This window comes from Talpa occidentalis, unplaced genomic scaffold (genome assembly GCF_014898055.3).
Source record: "Talpa occidentalis isolate TD23 unplaced genomic scaffold, MPIMG_talOcc4v2.1 talOcc4.3, whole genome shotgun sequence".
In the NCBI taxonomy this organism is placed as follows: domain Eukaryota; kingdom Metazoa; phylum Chordata; class Mammalia; order Eulipotyphla; family Talpidae; genus Talpa; species Talpa occidentalis.
In genome coordinates, this window is record NW_023603184.1 from 100,224,652 (window position 1) to 100,249,240 (window position 24,589).

The 24,589-nt window shown below is 39.0% G+C and overlaps 1 protein-coding gene across 3 annotated transcripts in view; it reads left to right on the top strand.

Annotated features, from left to right (window-relative positions):
* NOSTRIN (nitric oxide synthase trafficking) overlaps window positions 1–24,589 on the top strand; it is a 54,298-nt gene that overhangs the window by 20,453 nt on the left and 9,256 nt on the right. For all 3 annotated transcript variants that reach the window (XM_037523470.2, XM_037523471.2, XM_054699835.1), the window contains exons 3-10: window positions 2,183–2,266; window positions 4,850–4,912; window positions 5,117–5,198; window positions 7,885–7,947; window positions 11,721–11,819; window positions 17,020–17,145; window positions 21,431–21,529; window positions 21,626–21,751. In XM_037523470.2, the coding sequence (XP_037379367.1) occupies window positions 2,183–2,266; window positions 4,850–4,912; window positions 5,117–5,198; window positions 7,885–7,947; window positions 11,721–11,819; window positions 17,020–17,145; window positions 21,431–21,529; window positions 21,626–21,751 (742 nt within the window). The remainder of the gene's footprint in view (window positions 1–2,182; window positions 2,267–4,849; window positions 4,913–5,116; window positions 5,199–7,884; window positions 7,948–11,720; window positions 11,820–17,019; window positions 17,146–21,430; window positions 21,530–21,625; window positions 21,752–24,589) is intronic.

A 24,589-nucleotide genomic window follows, 5' to 3' on the forward strand; every position in this document is an offset into this window, starting at 1 on the left:
TGATGAAGTGAGGGCAGACTTGTAGCAGAGACCAGTTAAAAATTCTGTACTTCTAAACCATATATAATGCTGTAAACCAATATTAATGCAATAAAGAACAAAGAAAAAGTAATTCTGAGATCTGACGGGAAGTTCATTCATTTATTCATTCATTCAAGACATAATACTGTGGCTAGTATGTGCCAGGCTCTGTTCTGGGCCACGGAACATAATAAAGAACAAAAAATTTCTTAGCTTTCATGAAGCTTACATTCTAGGGGTGTCATAGAAGTACACTAAAAAAAATATGTACGAGTGATAAATTGTAGAACATTAATAAAACTGTAAGGGCATAGTGACAAGTATGCTCTTTTAGGTGGAGTAATGTTGAGTGGTGATGTGTGAACAAGAGTTGTTGATGTTGACTTGTAGCACTATGTTACAAGAGTACCAAGTAAAGGCCACAACAAATGCAAAGGCCCTGAGGCAGACTGGCATTTGGCCGTTATGGAAGAATATGTGAGCAAGAGAACGATCAGTAGAGGGGAAATCAGAGAGGGAGCCAGGGGCAGGCCATATTGGTCAATAGCAATTGTTCCAGTGTTTGAGACTCTCCAAAACTTGAATCATTACTATATTTTAATCATTATTATACTCTGCAGACAGGACTAATTACTTCCTTTTAATGTTGCCTAAAGCCACCCTACTGAATGGTAGCATTTTTGGGGGGATTTTAGAATATTCAAATTCATCAAGGGTGATGGTCTTTCTCAGCTTGCTGCTGACCAGTACTCTCTCTCCAGGAGTTGATTATATATTCCTACAGCAGAGAAATCTATTTTTAAGTGCAATGAGATATTTATCTGCTTTATTATTTTAAAACATTTTCCTTAGCCTTAATAGCTTGTGCAAGGTCTAATATCAGTTGGTGTGTTACACACATCTTACAATGAATGGTCTCCTTTCCTTCAAAAAGTGGTAAAAATAACTTAGAACACAGCTATATTAAGGGAAGAAATGAGTAGGAATTTAGTGATAGATCAGTCATCCATGATCTCTAAATTCTATTTTGCAAAAGAGGGAGTGTCTTTCCTTGGTTGGTCTATAGCACCAAGTCTAATCTCCGTGAAATAAAAGACTGAAAAATATGCAACAAAGATTTTCTGGTCCACAATCAGAAGAAAAACAATATAAAGTTAATTTAATTTCTTACTTTTTATTATCTTTGGTGAAAGTGAGAAGATGAATAAGGACATGTCTTCATTTTAGCTACAGGTAGGCCTATAAGTAGGACATGGCTAAGTCAGTTTAAGACGAGTGTGAGTGAATCTATACTAAGAACCATGTTTTCTATAAGAGGGCATTCTGAGTGTCCTCACTGTGTCTTGTCTTACATGGAAAGCAATAGTAATTTATTTTTCAAATCTGGTGTTCGCCATGGCTGCAACTTCACGTTAGAAAGTTACTCTTTAGTTAACTACATCATAACATATCATCTTTTGGCAATTATTATAATCTAAAGCCAATCTGATCGTGTAAAGCCCCAGGATAAGTAGGATAATTCATTACTATTTGCATTCATTAGCTAGAACTGCCATAAAAAGATATGGTTGTTTGGCTTAAACAATAGAAACTTATTGTCTCATAGTTCTGAAGGCTATAAGTATGAAATTGAGGCTGAACTATGAGATCAAGAAGGAGCCAGGTTGGAGCTTTCTTAGTGCTATGAGAGAGAGACTGTTCTATGTCCCACTCCTAGCTGCCAGTGGTTTGATGGCCCTATCTGACTTTCCTTTGTAGACCTGTCACCCATCTCTGTGGTCATCTTCACATGGCCTCATCCTGTGTGTGTGTCCTCTGTGTCCAGATTTCCCTTTTTTATAAGGACACATCCATACTGGGTTCAGACCCACCCTAATGACTTCATCTTCACTTGCTCATCTGTGAAAACCTTATTTTCAAAAAATGCATGTGCATATTTATAGGCACTAGGAATTTAGGGTTTTTTTTTTTTTTTAAAGGATTACTCCTAAGGACAAGAGGATTCTTCTAGTTAAAAAATAATCTCTTCCTTATTTATATTTGTTTTTCAGTCTGAGCCTGCCTTTGTGATGAGTGTGTGATGAGGGGTGGTGGGACCAAGGGGAGGTTTGCTTGATTTCTGGCCAGTGCATCCTTCTAACAACTATCCCTTTGCTAACAGGGCAAACTTGGAGATTAGTTACGCCAAAGGACTTCATAAACTGGCAGTCAAGCTGAGCAAAGCATTGCAGAACACAAAGAGAAAGTAAGTATAAGGAAGAAGTAAGGCAAACTCATTCCTAAAAATATTAAAAAGTGACATATATTCAATTCCAGCTTCCTCTTATGTATCTTGGGTACATGACATCAAGCATGGTTTCCAGTTGTTGGGCACTTAACATGTGCCAGGCACTGTATTAGGTGCTTTTACAGATACTTTCCTGTAATCCTGACAAAAACTCCGGAGAAGTCTTATTATTGACATCATTGACAGATAAGGACTTGAGAGTTTAAGAAATTTACCCCAACCACATAGATAGTGAGTTGTAGAATTCATCTTTGTTTATGTGACTTCTAAGTTTATCATAATAGGTCTTGATCATGATATCTAATGTGAAATCAGTGTTTTAAGTCAAAAAGTTTTGAAAGTGTGAAAGTTGCTTTGTCTCAACTCTATGACCTGTAGTAAGTAATTTGGCCTCTCTATACCTTGATTTCTCCTCCGTTAGGTTGGAGCAGCCACATGTATGTATGGATAGGGGGTGTATATTAGATGAGATATTGTATGTAAAGACTTTACTATGTCAGTGCTGAAAAAAATGTCAGTTCATATTTTCCTCAATAAATTGCAGCATTAAGAATGAAGTCGTTTTTTTTTTTTTTCTTTTGGAGCCAAAAAGAAAGGTATTGGTATTATAAAAGTGACCCATTAGTGATAATTTGCTGCAAAGATTCTGGAAGGATGGTAGCAGGTATCATCCTGAACTGGCACTGCCATTGCAAAAGCATCTTTTGATGGTAAAGAGAGAGGGAAAGAAAAAAAGGGGGTCTTCTGGAGCTTACATTTCTACTCCTCCTTAGGCATCATCTATAAGAGCAATATCAGCTTTGAAATTGGTTTAAAGTTGAGATTGATTTTTAGGGTATTTTGAGGTACTTTACCAGACTACAAAAGAACCAATAGAGCACAGTAGTTGAGTATAGATAGAGTTTCTTTAGTTTGGCCAGGTTTAAATTCTAGCTCTATTACTTACCAGGTGGGTTATTTGGACAATTTATTGTACTTCTTGGTGTCAGTTTAAAATGGAGATAAAGCCGAACTCATATAGTTTCTGTAGGGACTTAAAAAGCAATACAAGAAGTGTGCTTAGTCCTTGGCATGCAACAAAATCTCATAAGTGTGCATTAAAATTTTGATTCTAAAAGAATGAAAGCTGTGGAGATGTGTGTCTTACTGTGTTTCAGCGTCCTAGTCTACTACTCCCAAAGAGTTGGCATGTCAGAATGTTTGGTTAAACAAGTTTGGCACAACAATATTTAATAATAAGCATTAATTGAACTTCTCTTCATACCAAAATCTCTGTTATGTAGATGTACATATAGCCTGGATTATTTCTATTTTAAAAGACTAAATGAGGGTCAGGAAAATCAAGTGGTTCTTCCAAAGTTACAAAGGAAACAAAGAGGAGCTTGTGGATTCAGACTCAAACCCCTCTAAGGCCAGCCCTGGGTCTTCCCTCCCGGCTCCTATGAAAGACAAATAGCAGAGTCTCTTCCCCAAAAAGTGTACCTAGCTTCCATTTTAACCAGCTCTGTCAAGCTTTAATTTACTTGTAATAATAATCACCCATGAAGTCTCTGTTTTGGTTGATTTTGACGTATGTATACTCCATGAAACCACCATCAAAATGAAAGCAGAGGAATTCTTATCACACCAAAAGATTCCTCTCACCTGTCTACAATCTTCCTTCCCTCCCATCCCAGGCAACCACTGATCTGCTTCCTGTCAGATTCATTTTGTCTTTTCTGAAATTTTTTATACTTGGATCATCTACTAGGTACTCTGACATGTTTTTTTTTTTTTTTTTTTTGTGCCTGGTTTTGGATATGTAGAAAATCTGACATCCTCTGGTCTATTTCTCCCAGTCTATCTCTGCACCATCCTGATTTTAGCAGGGATACAGATCTGTGCTCTCTCCCTCCATCAAAATCTGCACATAGCTCTGTCCTTGAGGATTATTGATGAACTTGAGCTTATTGGTATGTCTTTTGAAGGCTGACTAGATGACAGCTATGCCTCTTCCATGGGAGAAAATAACATCACACTTCCTAATCCTCCCTCTATGTTGCTGGGGGCAGTGTTATCCTTTTGTTAAATTAGGGGACTGTTCTCAAGACTATAACATATCTGAGCTGTCCTAGGAGCCAGCAGGTAGAGGAATTAGACCTGAACCCCAAAGCAGCACATGGTACGTGACCAGAGCTCTTAAGTCCTCGGTCACTTAACTTCTCTGAACTTCCCTTGTTCATCTATGAAATGAGGAGTCTGAAAGTTTGTCTTTAAGGGGCCTTCTACCCCTAGCAGCCTGTCTTCCACTGTTCTGAGTGCCTGCTCACCCTTGGTTACATTAGTTCCCTGATTTTCTACAGCCATGAAATAGTGCAGTGTCTATAGTGTCTATAGTGCAGATAAATATGCTGGCAGAATTTAATCCCATGGAGGAATTGAAATAAGATTAAGGAAATGAGTGCAATTGCTGAATGCAGTGAATTGGGCATGATATTTTTATTTCTCAGAATTTACAGAGAAATGATACGTACACCTGTGCTCCTCTGTTTTTGCCTCCAGCTGTCTTGTCAGTGCCTGGACCTGGGTCTCTGAGGGCATGAAATCGGCAGCAGACCTGCATCAGTGAGTCTCCCACCCTGGCCTTTCTCCACCCCAACCCTGAGGGAGTTGTAAACTTAACTTTGGGTGTGCTACAAATACTGCACTTCAAACTTGCACTGAATAGATATGCTGTTGGGCACATCATTTTATTCCCCCAGAAAATAATTTGGAAAGTATATATAAATCCAATACTTTGCTTGTGCGTCTTTTATGTTGTGTTTCCAGGAAACTTGGCAAAGCAATTGAGTTGGAAGCAATCAAACCAACTCATCAAGTTCTGAGTGTACATGAAAAGAAGAGAAAATCAGTGAGTCAAAATCTTTTCTTCCCTGTTTAAGTAAGATTTCTATCTTTGGCCTAAGAGATAAAAATGATCTAAAAGTGATAATAGGTTTCAGGAATTTATCAAAAGAATAAATGCAAACCCAAAAGTTTATGTAAATGGATGTCTATTAAAGCATATTTGTAAAAAAGATTTATTTATTTATGCATACATGAGCTGGGGTATAGGCCAGAGGTGTGTGTGGGGGCGGTGAGAGGATTCACCAGAGACAGAGTGGGGAACAGAACAGGCAGACAGACTGAAATACACTGCTGAGGGGAGCAGCGGGCAAGACAGGAGAGGACTGCTGCACCATGTGGGTTGCTCCCTGGCCAGCGGGGGATTGAACTCATGCTGCAGAGGCTGTGGATTGCTTCATAGTGCGGTACTTAATCCCTTGTGCCACCAGGGAGGCCCCGTGTTAAAGCATATTTATAATAGTGAAAAACCGGATGCAAAATTTTTAGCTCAAAATTAAATTATAATAAATTCAGGCAACAGAATACTATGCAACCATAAAAATCTTTTGTGACATGAATATTTTTTTCACTATATGGCGTTGAATAAAAATGCCAGATGAAAAAAATATAATAATATGATCATGATTTTATAAAATAAATGTGTATAAGTGCACAAAAAAAAACCTGGAAGAACTCCTTTAAATGTTAATAAGAATTAGCTTTAGATAGTGGTCAGATAGATAGAAGTTATTTTTATTTCATTTTTATATTATTTTATATTTCCATTTTTTCCCAATGAACACATATGTCTTATAAACAGATGAATTACAAACAATTTTCAAAAAAGAAATGCTTTTTCAAGTAAGCTTGGGATTAAGAAAAAAACAATAGCTATAATTCTCAAATTGAAGAAAATTCTTAAAATTAAATAAAATAACTATCTGATGCCTAGTCCCCTTGCATAGCAGATCCTCTAATCTTGCTTGGGGCTTTTCTTTTCAGAACACTTTAATTTGTTCTCATTTTACTGGTGTGTCAAACAGTCATGAGCACATTTGTGTTTTCAGGAAAAATAAAAGGGTGTTGAATAAATGTCACTTAGCTCTGATGGGGTGCAGTCAGGTGACTATTTGTGGAATTCAAGGCTAAGTTCAGGTAAGAAGTTCAGAAGCAGTGATAGGAGAAGAGAAGAGGAGAGACTAACAGGAGCTTCAAGTAACCACAGCCAGATGAAGCAGAGTCTAAAGTTAGTGAGTAGATTGAGGGGTTTTGTGAAAGCTCTAATGGCAGGAGAATGATACAAAAAAAAACTTTATCTAAATTTATTAAGCTGAATCAGGAAGTAGAATTGATGTTTATGTGGACATATGTGTTTTTAGCAGTAGGATGTTTATTTATTGTGAGGGTATTAGGGGAAAAAGTACAGTAATCATTAGAAAGTGATATAATCAAATAAAAGTCAACCCATAGGGCCTCTCCTGGTGGCACAGCGGTTTAGCACTGGGCTGCGAAGCTGCCTGCAGCCTCTGCAGCGCCAGTTCGATTCCCGGCCATGGCGAGGGTCCCACGTGGCCATGGCGAGGGTCCCACGTGGCGTGCAGACCTCTCCTGCCACCCGCCGCTCCCCTCAGCAGTGTACTTTGGTCCTTCTGCCTGTTCTGCTCCCTGCTCTGGCTCTGGTGAATTCTCTCACCCTCCCACGCTTCTGATTGTGCCCAGTGCTTGTTTAAAATAAATCTTTAAAAAAAAAAAAGTCAACCCATAGGCTCTACTTCATTAATTACAAAAAGATTTTTCATACCACATAATATTATTACTAGCATAAATGCTATGGTTATTACCACAGCACTTTAGATAATTAATGTTATCATCACCCCAACTGCTGTTCCTGTTCATAATCTCATTTTCATCATTGTATCCCCACCACCCGCTGCCCCCACCACCCTTTATATTCACAAAAATTAAATAATTAGATTTTTTAAGTTAATTTCTTCTATAGTTCAGCCACACACAGTGTCAAAAGTAATATAGTACATAAAATCATTTTCATTGTTTTGTTATAATAAATCATATATTCCAAATTTTATTAACTAAAAAAATAGAGGAGCAGTGTTACTAAATCTCAGGGTGGTTGAATGATGGCTCATCTGTGGTCTGGAAAAAAGGTTCTGCCCTAATTTATATCTGATCTCAGTCTGGGTTTGCCTAGATCCTCCCTTTAGCTGTTTAAAATGGGGGGTGGTGGTGGTGGGGGGAGTTAATTATGATTAAGTATTTAATCTCTTTGAAATTAAAGTGATATTCACTTCAGGGACAATGAGACTCAGTAAAATTACTACTGCCAGGACCATTACTGATTCTTGTGCTGCTAAAATTTTAGCCCCATGGGATGATGCTAAAGAAAAGTAAAAGGACGAAAGTGATACCAAATTATGCAAGACCCCCCACCACACTGACTCTACATGTTTATGATGTTTTTACATAGCTGTATATTAGAGTTATTTACCAAATGCATTCAGGTTATATCCTGCCAGAAGATTCTTGACTTGGGGAAAAGATAGTTTGATTACTTTTCTTACAAAATACTTGTACAGTAGAATTTTGAAATTACTATGAATTGTGAAAATGATTTGCCAGAATTAATAAGCCAGCACTATCACTTCCATCACTTAATAAGTATGTCATTTTTCCTCTTCTTTCCTCTCTACTAGCTTGATAATGAAGTTGAAAAGGCAGCAAATCTTGTCATTAACAATTGGAGTCAACAGATTAAGGTAAGCATGCACTAATCTAATTTATGTGAGTGCAGTCTCTAGAATTGAAGCTTTTTGTTTTTGTACACATATGTTTTAATTTTATACTTTAAATGATAACTGAAGAGAAAAATGTGTTTTCACCTGAGTATTCTATAGCTATAACTTTCAACTAAACCCACAGAAGAGCAGGTCTCTACGTATGGTTATTATTTGTAGCTAATAATTACATACAATCTATTGTTTGTGAAGTGCTGTGTATTTAATTATTACAACAACCCAATGTTGTATGTGACCTTGCATTGTCCCATTTGACAGATGGGTGGGGAAACCAAGACACAGAAAAGTAAATAATTTGCTAAGTTTACAAAACTGGTTAATGGTTGAAACAGGGTCACTGTTCTTAACCATCACACTGCACTGCCTCTCTGTATGATATAGAACATTGGACAAGTAACAAATGCCATCTAATATTTGTTTCTATCATTTGTGGGAAAATGTGCATAATTTCTGTCTCACAAGTGAGAGAGAGGAACACTGGAGGGTGAGTGAAGGGGAATGGGTGCATTAATCCCACACTTCAGATGGTCCACTTTTTATGCACCACACCTGACCAGTAATTTGAAATTGAGTTGGTTGGATAACATGTACAGGAAACAGTGAATGAGTTCTAAGGAGATGAATTATTATCTGGTATGAGAATTTAAAGATTATCATAGCATATGCTCTTAAGCAAAGAAAAGAACAAATGGAGCCCATATATATGTACAGAACATTATTCTAGAACAATCCAGTTTATGAAGAACTTATTTTAAGTAGAAAGGACTAGAAGTCATTGGACAGGGACCCTGCTAAGAAAATTTAATTCCCTCCTTTGAGAACTTAGGCTTCAAAATTTGAAAATGTTTTTCATCTCCATAATGTTACTGCCCAAAGAGAGCTTTCCCAAGTAGATGGCCACTAGTGTCAAGTAACCAAAGCCATCCTCCAAGCAGGTGGCTCCATCTCAGGCCTCCGTGTCACCTCCAAAGCTTCTGTTGAAAGCAAGGATTCTGTAAAACCAAAAACATTAATATAATGATTATATTAATATAATTATATAATATAATTATATAATTATCAATATATAATTATATAATATATTATATAATTAATATAATAATATTAAATGATAAATAATAATTATTGATATAATAATTAATATAAAATGTTTGAGACACAGAGTCCCTGACTAACTAGAGTGATGGGAAGGCACTTGGGTGAAATGCACAGTGACAAGAACAGCAGGAAATTGCACACAGGAGGCTGATCACCCAGCCCAGTGAAGCCTGGTTGTGCTGCATGCATTTTGCAAAGATGAGGAGTGTGCCAGGTGAGAGGCAGCAAGACCAGCTTCTTGAATTGCAAACAGAAGAAAGAAAAGAAAAAAAAAGTTTGCAATAAATGAATTTCTACACCTACAGTAGGAGTATTAGTAAAAGAATGTACATGAGAATCACTTTCACAATAAATATTTTAAAGTTCCGTAAACAGTATTCAGTCATTTGTTTCTAGTTTTGTCCTTGATTTTATGAGCTTTCTTTAGCCAAATTTGTTTTTAAGAATCTATTCTCTAAATATTCAAATTTCATAAAAGAATTCAACATAATGGACCAAAAGAGAGAAACCACAGTCAGCAGCTGCAATTACTTTTTTTTTTTTTAAAGACTTGTTTATTTATTCATACAAACACTGGGTACAGTCAGAAGAGCAGGAGGGTGAGAGAATTCACCAGAGCCAGAGCGGGGAGCAGAACAGGCAGAAGGACTGAAGTACACTGCTGAGGGGAGCAGCGGGCGGCAGGAGAGGTCTGCGCGCCATGTGGGACCCTCCTCTGGTGGCCGGGGAGCAGCCGGGGATCGAACCCGCGCCGCAGAGGCTGCAGGCAGCTTCGCAACCCAGCGCTCAACCGCTGCGCCACTGGGGAGGCCCTGCAATTACTTTCAAGAACAAAAAACATCCTTTATTATTTACCAGTTTCCACTGAGTAATTTTTCTAAATAAACAATTTGATTTTTTTATGAAGAGTGACAGAGAAATTAGAGAACATGAAATTCTTGAGCTATAATAATTTTCTCCCCAGGGCCTCACTGGTGGCACAAGGGGTTAAGATGCAACCTATGATGCTATCCGCAGCCACTGCAGCACGAGTTCGATCCCTGGCCAGGGAGATCCCCACATGGCACAGCAGACCTCTCCTGACTCCCCGCTGCTCCCCTCAGCAGTGTATTTCGGTCGATCTGCCTGTTCTGTTCCCCACTCTGTCTCTGGTGAATCCCCTCACCCCCACCCCCAACAGTACCCCAGTTCTTGTATGCATAAACAAATAAATTTTTTAAAAAAATAATAATTTTCTCCCCAGTTACAACCAGGGATTCGGCACATCAGTAATGAAGTGCAGTCTGTTTTGGTGACACAAATGAAAAGGCTTGCAGGACCAAATGCTCTTGCCTCACCGTCTCTTTTTTTCAGCAGGCATGTGATCCACTGAAGGTGGAAGAAGAGGGCCAAGAGCCTCTCTATCCTTGAATTTCCTTTTTTGGGGCTTCATTTGTTAGGAGAGATTCAGAAGGCTTTGCCTCTGCTTCCTAAGGAAAGAGAGAGATGAGCTTTTCTTCATGATCTGGGTTTATAGTTCTTGCAAACTTGAGGTAAAAACCCAGTCTTTCCATCAACCCCATTTCTGAACACACCGAATCCAACTGGAACCAAATTCTGTTTATTTTATCTCTGGAGCATCATCTTCTACCAAGTTTGATCTGTGTCTGAGTCTGAGTCTGAGACATCAACAGAGGAGGGGGCCTGTAGGGTAAATGATTGCTAGCTTTTCTGCCCTCCCGCCATTAGGATTGATCATGGATCCCTGCGGTCCTGAATGCATGCCTGATGGCGGGTACCTGGAGTAAGGTGTGGGCATGTGTATGTGGGTACACCTGGGCTGAGACGGGGCCTATAAGGGCGGCGTCAAGGGGACGCCAGCAGAGCAGAACAGAACTATGAGAAGGAGAACAAGGGAGAGAGCAGAATAGAACCAACAGAAGGAGAACAAACAAGAGAACCAGCAGAGAAGCAGAGGCCATGAAAGAACTCAGAGAGCCCAGAAAGAGTGAAGATTTGCCGGGGGCTAGGAGGCCTGCCAGTCTCCTGGCCCCCCGGCACCCTGCCTGCCGTGTACCTGATAAAATCCCAATAAAAGCCTGAAAAAGCCACTGAGGGTTGCAGAACTCTCCTTCAGAGATCCTGCACTGTGTCCATCCTGCCCCCACAGGGCCTTTGAATGCAAATGCCCAGCTCTGAAACCGGGCACTGGGAGCAAAATGACCTTTGCTCTGTGTTTTCAGAGAGCATCATAAACCAGCCTCAGCTGTAGCCCAGGATGGTTTAAAAGGAAGATGCAGCCAGTCTTCTGTGTTTGCTGTGATTTGGGATTTTTTTGTGTGTGGTAAACTCATTCCCTTCTATCACATTAGTAAGAACAATGTTTTGGAGGCTTATGGGCCTTCAGTGATGTAGTAAAGTGTATATGTCTTGAGTGTACCCAATTTAATGACAAAAGCACACAGTGGTTCTCAGGGCAAAATGTTAGCTGCTGTGATATTTTAGGCAAATTTTGAAGTGAGGGCAGAAATGAAGAACTAAAAATACCAATCATTCACATTAGTGCGTGAAACTGTCCTGTTTTGAAACAGAAGAATTTTTCTCCTGATACGAGTTTTTGGGTTTTTTTTTTTTTTTGTATGTTTTTTTCACTCTAGGCTAAGAAGAAATTAATGGTGAGTACCAAGAAACATGAAGCACTTTTCCATCTCGTAGAAAGCTCCAAGCAAACTGTGACAGAGAAGGAGAAGCAGAAGGTAATCTGTCATGACCAACTGGGCACATGTGGCTGGGTGAGGGATGTGCTTCCTGCCCTCAGTCTGCACGTGGGGGCACTGGCTTGTGCCCCTGAGTGGGGTCTTTGTAGAGTTGTCATGTGACAGAGCATAAGAAGGGAATCTAAGTCAATCCTGATCCAAGATGTTTTTAAGAGGTATATTGACAGATGGCAAGTTAGAATAGTGGTGTACAATTTTAGTGGTGTACAATTTTTTTGATTGGAAATCTTATTAATTAAACAGCTCTTTTTTTTAAGAAAGAGATTGTTCAAGTGGTAAGTTAATGAGTCCACTAACTAAAGTAGGTCAAGTTGTTTCTAATTATTGCAAAGAAAAAATAATAATCTTAAAAATCATAATGATACTGTGAAACAACAGTTTCTTACATGTGTTAACATTCAACACTCTGCTTTGTAGATTATGGGCTTTGAGGATTATGTGAAGTAAGATTTTAAAACATTAAAAAAATGCTCAAATCACCCTCTCAAAAAATAAATTTAAAAATATATAATATATTCTAAAGTATACTTTACATATCTTGTATATAATAAGTAGTGCTTTATATATATTGTACTATATTTTGGCAGTTTTTGTTTTTTTTTTAAAGATTTATTTATTTTATTTATACAAGCACTGGGTACAGTCAAAAGCTCGGGAGGTGAGAGAATTCACTAGAGCCAGAGCGGAGAGCAGAACAGACAGACTGACAAGGTACACTGCTGAGGGGAGTAGCAAGCGTGGCAGGAGAGGTCTGCATGCCATGTGGGACCCTCACTGGTGGCTGGGGATTGAACCGGCACTGCAGAGCCTGCGGGCAGCCTCACAGCCCAGCGCTCAACTGCTGCGCCACCGGGGAGGCCCTATTGTACTATATTTTGAACTTAAGACATTGAAAAGTAGAAATGTTTGAAAGATGTGCTAAAACTAAAATATTTTACATGATTAGCTAGTCATAATGTCTTTATATAATCATTCAGTGAGACAGTCAAGTTATATACTCGTGGTAAGATTCAGCCTTAACCACAGTAAAGATAAATTCCTATTTCTAATATCCTCTTAATAATTTAAATTTTTTTGGTCAACTTATTGTCAGATCTCACTAGATCATCCAATCTTTTTGCCTTTTCATGAGTGATAGTGTGGTCATGACCTGGAGCAGAATCCTCAGTCATTTTCTTGTGATTGCCTTAGTGCTTACATTGTTCATACCAATGTCAAATACAGCTTCTTGGCAGACATTAATGAAGACATTCATGCATTTGTGTGTATTAACCAAGTTAAAGATAATTAATCTGTAAATGCCTGACCCAGGCATATGCAATGGCCTCATCCTGGATTCTGGAAGTGAAGACTTTGAGAGGGCCCATATCAGCTTCAGTTGTTAAATTTCCTCTCCTCTCCCTGAAGACTTCAGAATCCACAGCTGTCTATAGGTGTGCACTGATGTAAACTTATATATTAAATAAGGGTAAATTTGATAACTGGTTTTAGGCAAAAAGGAACTCAAAATTGGTATGGGAGCACAATATATTCTACCTGAACCCCAATAGATTATCTTGCACCCTTTGTATGCTATGTGCTCCAGATTGGAAACCTTTGAAATAGTATCTTCCCCCAAAGATGGAGTCCCCTAAAAATATATATAGGCAGAACTGCTGCAACCCATCACATTTTAAAAGAAAGAGAAAATTGTCATCGCAAGTAACGCTATCATTTTATCTGTAGAAGCTATTAGTTAAATAACTTAAGTGCATTGTTAGCAAGATTTTACAAGGTTCTTATTTCTTCACATGTCAGTCTTCACAGTTTGAAATGATCATAACAAGTATTGAATAATGAGACAACTTCCAAGGAGGTAAAAACACCGTATGTTAAAACACTAAGCACCAGGACCTGTCATAGGCTTTCAGAGCCTTTATTAGAAGCTATTCTTTATTGATGTCAAACAATAAAGAAAAAACCTGAGCATCCAGCTGGTGAATTTCTTCTTTCCCTCATTAGCAGCTTCTCTGGGTGATTGAAGTCCACCTTCTTCACCCTGTCCTCCTCCGGGTGATTCTTAGCCATCACCCCCTGGTGTCATTATATCACAGTTCCCCACAATCTTCATTACTTTATCTGGTAGCTTTTTTTTTAATACTAAACTAAACTCCTAATGTTATTTTCTCATCTCACATAGAAGTGTCCGTGATCTCAACCTGAGCTTAGCGGTTCTGTCCTGCTCAGCAACTCTTTCTGTTTCCCTGTTCAGCAATCCCTGTTCTCACAGAAACTCATCTAAATCATTATTCTCATCACACCTTCATCCTTTCTACCCACTCTCAGCAGACTCTGCTGCCTCCTACCTCACAGGGTAAAGATAAGCCAGCGAGGCACCTGCCTACCAGGCTAACATGTACAATGGGACAAACCAATTCTTCATCCCGAGTTCCAGTTGCCTTCCTGCCTTTCAGAAGCCCTTCTCTTAATTATTTTCTTCCATCCTCTTTCTTGGACATGCCCCTCTCTAATAATTCCTTCCTATTCATCTTTTCAACTCATCCCTATTTTGGGACAGTAGGAAGAGTCAGGGAGATACATTTCCATGACTCTATTCCTATCCCTGTCCAGATGTTGTCATCTCCCCTTCTAAGATTTATTGTCTGTGGTCTGTCTACACCTCCTCATCTCCTGTTCCCTCCTCAAATTACCCCAATCAAGCTTTCCTGACCATTCTACTAAGAGCGTTCTTACCAATGAAAACAGGGCATCTTTGTTGCTATAGTCAAAGAGCAGTTTCTATTCTTACCTTATTAAACTTCTTGGAAGCAGTAAGCCTCAAGCATTATTGGCTTCCCTCTTTGAGAAACATTCTCTTTTACTTTAGCAACAACTTACTTCACCCTATCTTTTTTCTTAGACTCCTTTATAGACTTCCTTTTTTCTGTATAACCTTTATACTGTCGTTCCTGATGATTGCTGTCCTGGCTTCATTCTGTTTTATTCAACATATACAGTCATTGTCCAACATAGTGCTGTGAATATCAGATATCAATTTCAGGCACAATAAATTATAAGTCCTTGATTAATATGCTCTCAAGGCTACAACTCCCATATCTTGTTGACAATACCCAAATTTATATCTCTGGCCAAAACCAGTCTTTAAACTGCTTCTGGAATCTTAAACTCAATATCCAAAAACCAGAACTGTTTATTCTCTCTATCAAAAATATTATTTTTTTAAAGATTTCTTTATGCATTTCTTTATGCATACTGGGGTACAGGCCAGAGATGTGGGGTGAGAGGATTCACCAGAGACAGAGTGGGGAAGAGAATAAGAGGATTGACTGATATCAGTCAAAAATATTCTTTATTTCTGTGTTTTCTATGTCTTTGAATATTACCATTCATCATAAGCTTCCAATATGAAACCCTAAATCAAACACTTTTTGAATTTACCTAGTTTATCTGTCTCCATTGCCTCTCTCTCTCTCCCAGGCATCATCATCATTGCTTTGATTGTTGTAACTAATGAATTGGTCTCCTGGCTTTTAGTGTTACCTCTTCCCTATATACAGGCCAAGCTGAGTTTTCTGAAATTTGAATCTGAACATATCATTTTTTATAAGTCTTCAGAGATTCCCAAACTTGTAATCAGAAGTTGTAAAGCATAGATTGATGCATTGCTGGGGGTCTGAGCAGTCTCACTGAGAATCTAAGGACAATGATTTTGCAAAGCATAGTCATAGCCCACTAGCCACTCTTTCACTATATTGTTATCAGGCTAAAATTCACAAGCTCAGGTCTATAGATTAATGTGATTCCTTATACTTGATACAGAAAACCAAATGTGTCCTGTGCCATTCCTATATCAGAGCAAGGGATGGTTGAATGGCTGGTGTATCAATTGGAATAATAAAACGAGTAGTGTTAATAGTCAGCATCTAGATGAATATTCTTTATCATTAAAATGGTAGTCCAAATGTTCTTAAACAAAAAGAGGGTTCTTCTTAAAAGTCTTTGTTTCTGTCCTTGAAACTCCTTACTGGTCAGTTGGAGGGATCCTTACTGTTTCTTAATCTGTGAGGAGACAGTGAAAATTCAGATTTCCCCATCCCTCTACAGAATTACTTAATCAGTATTGCTACTCTTGCAGCTCAGAAAATCTGAAATTTTACATTACCTCAGGTCATTCCTTAACATACTGAAATTTGAGAATCATTTATGTTATCTAACTTCCTTCTTTCTCAGAGATGTAAAATTACTTGTCAGAGCATTTTAATTATCCATTTCAGTTGCCCTAGTTCAGAGAATTCTGTATTACTTTGGCTTTCCAGAAGATTTCATAATCAGAATGGTCAACATTGGTGGTTGGCAAGTGGAGGCTCTTTGTGAAAGAACAGTTGACTGGGAAAGAGGATGAAGGAAAGCACCTGTCAAGCACAGGTCGTAACTTCCAGAAACATTGGCTTGTGATGCCATCTCTTCAGTAGTCATACTTGCTGTTCTTTGAGTGCTATACAGGTGTGAGGCAATGTGCCATGTGCCTCACCTACATCACTCTGACTCTTCAAAGCAGCCCAGTGAAGTAGGAGCATCCATACCCCCTTCACAGAGATGAAAAAACTGTGGCTCATGAAGGTTAAGCAATTACCTGTAGTCAGAACCAGGTCTCTTATTCTTAAGTCTGATTCTAAAGTTATAAGGCAGTTTGTAGAGTAGAGGTGAAGTCAAGTTGTTGCACAGGATGTTAGTCAATCTAATTCTAGTACGAAATTACACAACTGCACAAAGCCTACATCTTCTGGTAAGAAATACGGGGCCCTAAGGGATTTACCAGAAAGACCACAGGAGTCATGGGCAGACTCATTCTTGAGTTACACATTCCTGGTCAGCACTTGCTTCTTCTCACCTTCTATCTGGCTTCCTCTTTGATTTGATAAATGTGGGCACAACCCATGCTGCTGAAGGACCTCGGTCTCCTCAAGTAAAAAAATGGAATCACTCCCTCACCCCCAGAGCACTTCGGTTTCCTTTCAGCTGATATCCCTTTTTCCCTAGAAATATCTTTAATTTTGTCATCTATAGTTATGAGCTGAGAGATGAGAAATGTATCATTGGAGTGCATATCATTTTTCATGGTGTTACAAAGGGCTTTTGTAAATGAGCTAATGAATATGACACTGAAATTTTACTTTAGCTCCTCAACAAACTGAAGAAATCGACTGAGAAGTTGGCAAAAGAAGATGAAAATTATTACCAAAAAAATATGGCTGGCTGTTCTACCATACTGAAATGGGAAAGCACACTAGAAAACTGCTACCAGGTAAGTTATCATGTGTTTCTTTCTCCATGGAGCTTCATGCAGCCTTGAAAATGGAGGTCAGAGCTCTATTACACCACCTGATGATCTCTGTCCTTACCTGTGACTTTAGAGAAATTACATTACTAACTGGAGGTCACCAGGATTTCACCCTCTCTTTCTTTCAGTTCAAGAGTTCCTTTTACCCCACTTTCCTTAGAGTTATCCTCTGCCTCCTGAGTGCCAAACCAAGCCCAATAGACCCAACTTAGCTCTACTTTGTCAAGTTCTCGCTGCCTTGCCCCAACTAACAATGATTTCCTTACACTGCATGATGTGGTTTGTATATTCTCAGTCATTGACTCACATGTTACGTTATGTGTTCTATATCTTCATTGTTTGCAACTCAAGAATGTTATATTCATGAAGACAAAACAGAATTGGGATGAATTGAATTCAAAGGGAATTCTATTATAAAAGTGATAATTGGAGATGATCTCTCAGTTTTACTTTCTCTCATCCTCCACCATAATTTTCTAAAACTGGAATGCATGAACTCATTTTAGTAGTCCATGAAGTATCCTCTCACTCTTTCTTACTCTCCAGGTTGGATTTGCAAATTCTTTCATAAAATATTCATTTAATAATGTTCAAGGAAGTTTACTACTCTGAGAAATATAAGATCTCAAATATGCCTATTAAGTCATGAAACCGATTCCATGAATCACTTGTCAAAATTAGACTTGCTACTTCGTAATCATGCTACATTCAAGCTATATTTCCTACCTGCTAAGAAGAAACAATCAATTGATATAAAGAATTTATAATATGTTTTGAAAAAACAATAGCCACATTACCAATAATTACTAAGAATCAACTGCTTGGTACTGATAGTATTTATTCTAGCAATTAGTTTAAAAGTTATTGGCTAGGTCAAGAGACTTAAAAATGTTTACATTCTCAACCACTCTTCCTTACCTTTTCAGAAAATAATCTGAGTGACTGTCTTCTCAGTTCTCCCAAGGGTGGTGCATCCAGCAACCTATTGCACACAATGAATGCCTTCAGACAGAAAGGCTTAATTTTTGCATAAAATCACTTGAAAAATATAAGTTTTTTCTATAAATTCATCTTGAGGAATTAGCAAGAAAACAAAACACACATTTCTGTTCAAAATGCATTAGAAATAAAAGGGAGGAAGCAATTGAAATGGCCAACTTTACAGGGATGACTAAACAAATCTATAAATACTACATAATCCTACACAACGGCCTATTCATTTAAATGGTGTTTTAGAGATGAAATGCATGGAAAACTGCTTATATATACTCTTCAGTGATAAAAACGAGGCTCAAATTTAAACAATTTGATAGATAATTTGAATGATAAAATCATGTGTGCACACATTATTTGAAATAATTCAAAATGTAAACAGCGATTATCTCTAGGTGGAAGAATTAGAAATGTTATCAAAATGCAAGTTGTGTGGTCCTTCAGAGCTACAGAACAATGTCTCAAAGCACCTAGAGCATTTGTTAGAATTCAGATTCCTGATTATAAATTTGAAATGACTTAGGAAGGGGTCCGGGTGGTGGCTAAGCACATCCAAGTTTGAGAATTCCTGCTCTAGAAATAGCCTGATATTTCTGTGATCAGTTTTATAAAAACAATTCAGATGAAAACAAAGTCCTTCCAAGTTCCTCCTACGGTACAAACCAGAAGTCCACAACAGGAGGAAACTGAAAAGAATGAATGAAGAGTATGAGTAATGGCAACACCTGGGCCCCAAACTGGCGGTGAATATGCTGTTCCTTGTTAACTCTCAACCCGGACCTCCCCCACCCCCCCACCCCCCACCCCCGTTCATATGTGCTGTTATGAAAGCACAGGGGAGAGCCTGAGGTCCTCCAGAACAAGATAACAAAGTAATAATTCATTAAATCAGATATGGATTTCCCCTTTGAACAGCAGAATTTATCCCAGCCTCTTTTCGTGAGCAAACAGATCATTTTAATGATTTCCCTGAAATATAATAAAAACGGTTAAACATTACCATCTCCACCAAGGGACACTGGTTATTCCAGTCTCAGATTGATGTCAGTGGCTTAGCATTTGTCAAAGTAAAGAAACTGCTGCCCACTAGGGATGCAATGTGTTCCAAAACCCTGGTTTTCCCCCACTCTTCTGTCCTTTGCTCATTGTGTCGATCTGGAACAGCTTCTTTCTAGATTTTTTTCCCCCTTGATATAAAGACTCTTTTGTAAGACCATCCCACTTGAAGTCCATGCAGCTGAGCTGAATTCATTTTATTTGTTATGACGTGTATGTTTTCTGCCTTTTGAAGAAGCAATAAGTTTGATACTCCCTGTGTCTTTAATTAAGCCTTTTTCTGGGGGGCAGGGGGTACATTCAAAGGGCTAGGGCCTGCGATTTTGGAGAAAAACTCAGGACACCAACAGTGGAATCAAGGCCATTTGGCTCCCATTGTTTTACAAAAATTGTTCAGCTTCTCACTCAACAAAGAAGCAGGTGGTGAGGGAGCAGAGTTCTAGGCCTTTCAATTCAAATGTCAGGACACTTGGAACAGAATCAAAATATGCCTGTGATTGACATAGATGTTCACACACTGAGCCTAGAGGCACTAAAGTGACTACATCCTGAATCATAAAATGTGATATATACACACAACAGAATGTAATTCAGCCTTAAAAAAGGGAGGAAATTCTGAAACAAGTTACACTGTGGATAAATCTTGAAAACCTTATGCTAATGAATTAAGCTAGATGTAAAAGAGCAAATCCTGTAAATTCTTAGGAGACACATTTAGAGAAGTCAAATTCTTGGAGACTGAAGGTGGAATGGTGGCTCCCAGCATGGTTGGGGGGATTAGGAACAGGGTGCAGAGTTTAATGGTAATAGAGTTTCAGTTTTGAAAGATGAAGAAAGTTCTGGAGAAGAGTGATGAGGACAGTGGCACAATGCTGTGAATGTGTTCAGTAAGACCAAACTGGACACTTAGAGATGTTGTGTAAATTTTGCCACAATTAGAAAATATAAATAAATTATTTTAAAAAATTACTACAAACCGTAGATGAAATAACAACAGAAGGTGGAGGCAGGCTTCTCACAGGGCTAGAAAAGAAACCCACGGGTCAGTGGGCCCCGCAGATGTGCCAGAAGAGGCAGGACGGGAGAAGCCAGTGACCTTTGTCATTCCTGCCAACTCCATACCCACCAATTTGCCCAAAGGTATCTGCATGGTAGACTTACTGACTGTTCTTTTCACTCATGAGTGGGATGGAAGCTTGTGAGACCGGATTGGGATAAAGGAGGGTTACCCAGTCCTCAGGGGAGGAGCCAGTGGTTTGGACACCTGCCACCACTGTCAAAGTCCACTGGGCAAATACCCAGCACCCCCAGAAAGTACCCCCTGAACTCCACCTGACCCCACCTTTTCACATAAAGCCTCCAGGCTGAACTGCTCTGCACTCCCTGAAGCAAAAGTTGGCAGCTTGGGCCAGATCGAGTGACAGCATTCTAATAGCTAACCTTTTCTAAATGTTAATGGCTAACAAGGCATATGCAATCTTCCTCCCCTTCCTATTTACCCTTCTTGCTAAAACTATGAAACCCTGAGTGGAATTTTATCATCCCACACAAAATGGGGAAGTTATGTGCCCACCTTCAAATGTTGAACTCAGACCATCCCCCGCAGCCCCGCCTTATATAATCCTTATATAATCCCCTTTGGTGGGGATTATGAATTGATCAGATTTTGGGGGTCTGCACTTGTCAAATAATTTCCTTAAGCAGAAAAATTTGTGCCCCATTATCTCTGACTCTGCAGAGCCTAGCAGGATACCTTGTATGGGACTGTAAATAATTCTAAAAAATTTAGTATCTCAATGCATCTCCAAAGTATGAGAATAGGTTTTACTGGCCTTCGCTCTCTTTCTCTAGAACTCATGGACACATTTCAACTGGTTCCTTTTCTCCCCGTCTTTGTGAATGTAAGGCAACCTACTACATCTGTCTATATACCTTTTGGGTCAAAAAGAAGGTCTGCAAAGGGTGTAAGTTGAATAATCCTAAAAAAAAAAAATTAAAATAAATCCTAAAGGAGGGTAAATAAGACAGACACCCAATCACATTCCCCTGCTGAAAATCTCCCCCTGTTTATGAGACATAATCAAGAGGCACAAACATGACAGTTTGCTCAGGTTCCCCAAGGTGCTGTGTCAGTGCCTGCCAGGAGACTTGAGTTCTGCATAACAATTGACTGGTCTTGCCTCATTTCCATCCTTTTCAGAGCATTCTAGAGCTGGAGAAGGAAAGAATTCAACTTCTAAGCAATAACTTACAGCAGTATACCCAACATATTTCTGTTTTCAGCCAAACTTTGACCACGGTGAGTAGTAAAGACATCCCCACTTTCGGTACCCACAGTGAAAGCTGGCAGCACCGGTGTCTTCAGCAACCTTGTTCTGTTCTCTCGGCCTTGCAGTGCCACACACAGGTCCACTGTGCCATCAGCCAGATAGACGTTGAAAAGAATATCCAGGCTCTAATGGAAGAAACTGCAGTTTCATCTACAGAAAACAAGTCTGAGTTCCTATTAACTGATTATTTTGTAAGTATACAATGAAAGAAAATGCTATGAATGGGGAAACTCAGTCACGTGCCGAGGAATTCATTTTGGTAACCCAGCACTAAGCAACTGTAATTGGGAATACTTATTTTTACAAAGGAAAATATTACTATTTTCATGTTCCATATGAATTAAAAAATAGTGTGTGGCTTACCCACTGGGCAATGGAAATACATTGTTGTTATTCTCTGGAAAGGAAAAAGTTAAACAGCATTATAGTCTGAATTTTCTTTTTTAGTCTTTTATAGGAGGAATGCCAGCAGATACCTTTTTTTCTGATCTATAAATAATCATAGTGTATCTGTTTATCTATTGCTGCATAGCAAATTATCCCCAAACGTAACTTCTTAAAACAAATACTTATTGTCTCACAGTTTTGGAGGTCCAGGAATCCAAGCAGGGCTTAGCCAGGTGCCTCTGAGTTCCTTTGGAAGCTGCAGCCAGTGTCCACCAGCACTGTGGTTGTCTTAAGGCTCCGCTGGGTGAGGACCTGCTTCTGAGCTCACTCATGTGGCTGGTGGCTGACGGCAGGTCTCTGGTCCTTGCTGACCGTTAGCTGGTATAGCAAGTCCTTGTCACGTGGGTCTCTCTAGGACAGCTATAACACATCAGCCTCCTTCCCCTAGAACTGGTGATCCAAGAAGGACAGAGCCAGAGTGTCCAAATGGAAGATTAGTCTTCTATAGCTAATCTCAGAAGTGACATCCATCATTTTCTATCTGTTAAAAACAAGTGAATGTTTGGGCCTCCCCTGGTGGCGCAGCGGTTGAGCATTGGACTGCAAAGCTGCCCGCAGCCTCTGCAGCGCCGGTTCGATCCCTGGCTACCGGCGAGGGTCCCACATGGCTCGCAGACCTCTCCTGCTGCCCGCGGCTCCCCTCAGCAGTGTACTTCGGTCCTTCTGCCTGCTCTGCTCCCCACTCTGGCTCTGGTGAATTCTCTCACCCTCCCGCTCTTCTGACTGTACCCAGTGCTTGTATAAATAAATAAATAATTCTTTAAAAAAAAAAAAACAACAACAACAAGTGAATGTTCAAGAGAAGGCGATTGATTATAAAAAGATGTGAATACATATATGGGAAGCATTAGCAACAGTCTTCATGGTCCTTGCCTTTAAAAAGTTGGGACCAAATTACAGAAGCTTATTTTGAGGGCGTTTGGGGAACAACTATGGAGACTTCCTTGCTAAAAATGGATCAGTGTCCCTGGTGAGAGCTCAGGCATCTTCCCTCTTTGCTCTCTTGTGGTAAATTCTATAATTTCTTGGGTCATGCCTTAAAGAATTTGTTTCTGTTTCCCTCTTTTCAGTCTTAATTGTAATGTTCTTGGAGGTGATGATTAATGACCAAAATCTGCAGAAAGAAATTCTGATAGCTCCTCCCTGGCCTTCTGCTGCATTTCATCCAGGCTGGGGTCCTCATCTCTCCCTATATGGAGAACCAGCACACAGGTCCTGTTCCATAGGACTGAAAGTGTAGCTGAAGTCAATGTTCTAGGACCCAGGCTCAGGGAACAACAGATGAGGGGAGAGGAAAAGTCAGAACTGGGCTTAGCAGTGAATTCTGAGTAAACACTTACTGTCTTATCCTCTCATTGACCTCTCTGAGATTCACAGGTAAAATGGGGAGCATAAAACCAATCCCACAGACTTACTGTAAGAATCACATGTAATAGAAAATATAAAGAAACTTTATATTTATAATGTATATTATATGTCATATATAATATACCATAAGGAAATAAAATATTCATATCTATGCATTATATTTTAATAGACTATTCTCTTTTCTCCAAATCCCTATACTTCCCTTTCTTCATGACAATATTTAATAAGTTAATGTCTCCACCAATATTCAAAATCCTAGTTTTTCAGAATTTTTTAAAAGATTTATTTATTTATGCATACAAGAACTGGGGTACAGGAGGGGTGTGTGTTTGTGGGGGTGTGTGTGTGAGAGAGGATTCACCAGAGACAGAGTGGGGAGCAGAACAAGCAGATTGGTAGAAATACACTGCTGAGGGGAGCAGTGGCAAGTCAGGAGAGGTCTGCTCTGCCATGTGGGTAGCTCCCTTGCCAGGGATCGAATTTGTGCTGCAGTAACTGTGGATAGCTTCATAAATTGTATCTTAACCCCTTGCACCACCAGAGAGGCCCATTTTTCAGAATTTTAATGACAAGTATAATATAGTATTTGTGGCTGTTAGTATATAAGTCTGTATACACACACACAAAAAAAAAAACTACATGGTTTTATAAACCAATGTTACTTCTCCCCAAAAAGAAATAAAGAAAGTAGAGCATGCACATTTCCTAGTAGAAGACCTTCTCCCTGTGGGTGAAATAATTATACATTCAGTCCTGGATCCTAGGATTGGATCTCTGAGCTTTTTTGAATCTCAGTGTTCTCATCTATAAGTGGGGATAGAATACTTACATAGAGAGTTACTGAGAAGCTGTAGAAGATCTATGCAGCTTTTGATAAGTGCTCAAAAAATAAAAATTCAGTAAAAAAAAAACCTAGCTTTTCTCCTTTTTATTGTATGTTCTTACTTTTTCTGCTTTCATCTTGAGTCATTAGTTTCCCCTTTTCCATGGATTTCTGTCCCTCTGCTACAGTTAGTTACTTCCCATCCACCTCTAATATTCTAATTTTTTTTCATTCAACCTTTGAAATAATGTATGTGAAAGTTCAGATAGAATTAATGGTTTGCCATAGCTTATGTGATAAACTTCTACTTTGGTCCAAAAATATGGCCTACACTACTTAGACAACTTTTTCTTCCACTGTGTTTATTCAAATAATTGATCTATTTTTTCCT